The 4,264-nt window shown below is 41.5% G+C and overlaps 2 protein-coding genes across 3 annotated transcripts in view; one reads left to right on the top strand and one right to left on the bottom strand.

Annotated features, from left to right (window-relative positions):
• ap2a1 (adaptor related protein complex 2 subunit alpha 1) overlaps positions 1-4,264 on the top strand; it is a 114,788-nt gene that overhangs the window by 17,646 nt on the left and 92,878 nt on the right. The window lies entirely within an intron of this gene.
• The window catches only part of LOC104965157 (paired amphipathic helix protein Sin3a-like), a 45,538-nt gene continuing 42,166 nt past the window's right edge, over positions 893-4,264 (bottom strand). Inside the window, exons 14-15 of the mRNA XM_010794116.1 lie at positions 2,651-2,878; positions 893-1,145 (exon numbers count right to left, since the gene is read on the bottom strand). Of these exons, the coding sequence (XP_010792418.1) occupies positions 893-1,145; positions 2,651-2,878 (481 nt within the window). The remainder of the gene's footprint in view (positions 1,146-2,650; positions 2,879-4,264) is intronic.

Here is a 4,264-nt window from a genome sequence, read left to right as displayed (position 1 = left end):
AAAAATTTAAAGTTACATCATTAAAAAAAATACACATCCTGTAACAGTCCTTAGGATTTAGCAGCCAGGTATATATTACAGTTATTAACAGCATTTATATATATTTATTACATGGCTTTGTTGAATACTCGATTCTGATTGGTCAATTCAGAACACGTGACCCGTTGTTAATCCAGAACAGACAGACCGCTGTCAAGGACTTATGGACCGTTGTTAAGGACGCTCACATCTGCAGAAACAAGTCAGTTCGATGTAACTGTTTACAGTTCGGCTTAAAAGCAATGCTTTTCGAACTGACAAGACAAGAGCGACAAGAAAACGGCGGAGAAGTAACGGGGCAGAAACCCTCCTTTTCACGCAGCGGTCCAGACATAGACAGTTCCTTTGGCATTAGGGCATACATACGTTCCAAGGTTTGACATCATGAGAGTGCTACTTTTAAAGCAAGCAACGATGTTTTCAAATCTGTAATCAAAAAGCTCCGCCTTCCTGCCGTTGCTGCGTTTTTCAAATGGTAAGAACGGACTATTTTTCTTAGCGGATGCATTTCAATTTAAATCAATACATACAACTATTTTTTTAAATCCATAAAAGCATTTCAATTCATATTGGGAGTCATGTCGTTACTTTGTTGAGAATGTGTCCGTGTCATAAGCCTTTATGGGGAACACCCGACAGGCTGCACATTATCCCTTACATTGCACATAGTTTGTTGGTATTTAGCAGCAAGGGGTAATATAGTCTGTGTTGTAGTGTGTGTTGGGGGGGGCGGGGGGTCAACTAGGGGGCTGTGCTGGTTGTATAGTCCGGCCACTACAAGTAAGGAAGTTGTTGTGCATGAGTTTTGGTCTTAATATGCTCAATCAGGCAGCAGTACCACAAGATCCGAGATTCAGATCCGCTCCCGTACCTTGAGTTTTCCGGGGAAGAGGCTCTCGAACTTCTTCTGCAGGGAGAAGGTGAAGGTGAGCCAGCCCATGTTGGAGGCCTGCCTGCCCTGCCAGAAGTACACCACGCACTGGAAGTCTTCCTCAGGCTGCTTCTCCTCTTCCTCAGGTGCTGCTGCGCTCTCCCCCTCATCGCCCTCACCCCCCTTCTTCCCCTTCCCCTTCTCCTCGTCTTCGTACTCCACAGCCACCCAGTACCTGAAGGAGGCAGAGCGGGGTTAGAGAGAGACTGACTCGCTCTGACAGGACACAGAAACAAACATCGCCCTACTTACACGTATTGTTTATTATTGACATTTTTGTTTTAGCCGACTGGTTTTCTATTTGTTTGTTTGTCTGTGTGAGATTTTGTTTGCCCTGGTGTTAAGCAGTATTTACATTGTTACTCTACCTATGTTTCTATAAAGTGAGCATTTGTTGACCTACTTTTGATACATGCTCTGATAGAATAACTGTATGCTGTTGAAGAAACCCAATAAACTAAGTTTTCACTAAGTTACATATTTAGGTACCACTTTACAATAAGACTACCCTTATGAAGGGTTTACCAATAGTTTGTAATTCATTAATTAATTAGGTTGTGAACACTTTATAAATCATTAATACGCTTTTATAAGACATGAGATAAACAGGGCAACTGTGACCGCTTGCTTGCCAAATAGTGAGCCCACAAGCATCTGTGCTGATATTGGCTACTTGGTCTCCTTCATCAGCCAGCATCCTTGGTATCTGCTCACTGAGTTGATTGTCTCTAAGTAGCCAATATAAGGCTTAGTCATCTTGCCAAATAGTGAGCCTGTGTTGACGTATGAAAACTATGTTAGAACTGGTTTATAATGGTTCTTAATGATTAATAAAGTGTTTACAACTTCATTAATAACCTAATTATGAATCCTTTATAAGGGTAGTCTCATTGTAAAGTGGTACCCATATGTTTNCGGAGAGAAATAGTTGAGACGGAGATGTCTTTAGCAGCAGGGAGGAGTAACGTTTCACCAATGTTGTGAGGTTTACCTGCATTAGCTAGCCTTAACGCCTCTCGGTATGATGCTTCGGTTGCCTTTGTATTCACAGTGCTAAATGTGTCAATGACATTTTTCTGTGACTGCAATTCNATGCTCTGAGGCAGGGGTTCCCAAAGTGTGTGAAGGTGAGCCTCCCCTCAGAGAACATAATCACAGCCGCGCCCCCCCCTCCCAATTATTATTATTATTATTATTGTTGTTGTTGTTGTTATTATAATGCAGGGGTATTCAATTGCATTTGAAAGAGGTCCAGTAAGAGAAAATGTCATAAAATGCTCTGTTTTCGCTACCTTTCTCTTTTTGCTGAGCGTCACCTCCTTAAAACATTAAACAATAGCTTTTTTAAACCTCTTTATCTTTGTTTTAAACATGTTGAGGTGAAGGATGGCAGCTTCCTCATACGTTGCTCTCGGAGAGAAATAGTTGAGACGGAGATGTCTTTAGCAGCAGGGAGGAGTAACGTTTCACCAATGTTACCTGCCTTAGCTATCCGTTTTCTGACAGACGCTGTCTCCTCTCTCACTTTAGGTAACTTCACTACAATCTATCCATATTTTGCCGCTCGCATACATTTAGCTGACGTTAACTAGCTAGATTTCACTGTTTCTCTTTATTTTTTTCTGGCGGCTGCGCCTCCCTTGAAGCTCTCTGGCGCCCCCCAGGGGAGGCGCGCCTCACACTTTGGGAACCCCTGCTCTGAGGTATAGTAGAAAGAAACGCACCTCATCATAAATGCTTTCGATTTCATTCAGCATGGACTTGGATCGAAGCACTTTGGTGTCGTTCTGTTTGAAGTTGACGCCCTGATGGTCGAGAGACTTGAGGTAATACTTCTCGTTCTGCTCCCTCCAGATCTTGTTGAAGCCTCGCTGGGCTTCCCGCCACTCCTCCTCCTTAGTCTTTAACCTGGTCAGAAGAGAAAGTCAAGTTATTAACTCACACAATGTCTGAATTCATATTTTAAAGAAAAGATGTAGTATGAGTGCAGCTCCTTCAGCGATAGGCTGCTGCATCCCCGCTGTCTCAGGGAGAGATACCGCAGGTCTTTCCTTCCTGCAGTGGTCAGACCACACAACCAGCACAGCCCCTAGTTGATCCCCCCCCCACACACACACACCACAACACATACTATATCACCCCTTGCTGCTAAATACCAACAAACTATGTGCAATATATATAGATGCCGTTAATAACTGTGTAATATATACCTGGCAGCTAAATCCTAAGAACTTTTACAGGATGTGTATTCTTTTAATTATGTAACTTTTTTATTTTCTTCTTTTTTAAATTATTAAATCATAACTTAGTACTTTTTTTTTAAAATGCATGTCACATATTTAACACATGTAAGATTAAGCTGTCTTTGGCTCTTTTTCCTGCTGTAACTACGCAAATGTCCCCTCCGTGGGACTAATAAAGGGATTCTGGTTCTGATGAGTGTTGCTTTTGGTGCTTCACATCATAACACGACTCATCTGCTGCAACATAATTCATCTCAGGCATCAAAATACCGCTGCAGTCTTTTTTTAAACTCTATTCCCAGCATCGGGGAATGCAGCTTATAAAAAAGGACACAATAAATCTCGGGAGCCATTTTTAAATCCAGCATTATATTGGCTTTTCCTTTTATTGGCTCATAACCTCAGCCAGACCTCTTTAAGAAGCTGGTGTCAACACACAATATGTACACAAAGAACGTTGAAAGAAAGGTCTGACAACGTGTCCCTGAATACACCATACCTAAAACTCTAGTTAACACTAGAACTGCCAACGGGTCAATTTTAGTCCAGTCCGTGACTTTCCCTGAAAGTGTTATGTAGCACCCTCTGTTGTTAAAAATTATCAATATGAATTCAGATTGAAAAAATCGATTGAGAGAAAGAGATAAATAGAGAGAGAGAGAGAGAGAGAGAGAGAGAGATAGTGTAACATCTTGGAGAATACAAGATCTTGGATGACTGAGCTCACTTTGAGGACGTAATGAATGTGTGCAGGTTACGTGCCAGTTGAATAAAGATGGACACCCGGAATGAGAGAAGTAGTCTGCGTCGTCTGTTTATGTGGACAATTATATGTCCATAGAACAGAACATTACAGATGGATCGATAGATAGTTATAGATANATAGAGAGATTTGTACCTAAACAAAACACAAGTCTAACACCAAGCGTTTAAATCAGCACTGGTAGCGATATGTTATACTTCATGCTATCTGCACAAACTATATCATATGAAAAGCTGAGAGTCCACAGATTCTATTGGTATAAGTTTCATCCCTGTGTGATCACAACTC

This window comes from Notothenia coriiceps, unplaced genomic scaffold, assembly GCF_000735185.1.
Source record: "Notothenia coriiceps isolate Sejong01 unplaced genomic scaffold, NC01 NC01_scaffold00037244, whole genome shotgun sequence".
Taxonomy (NCBI): domain Eukaryota; kingdom Metazoa; phylum Chordata; class Actinopteri; order Perciformes; family Nototheniidae; genus Notothenia; species Notothenia coriiceps.
Note: the sequence above shows the minus strand (reverse complement) of the source record. Positions and strands in the feature narration are given on the sequence as shown.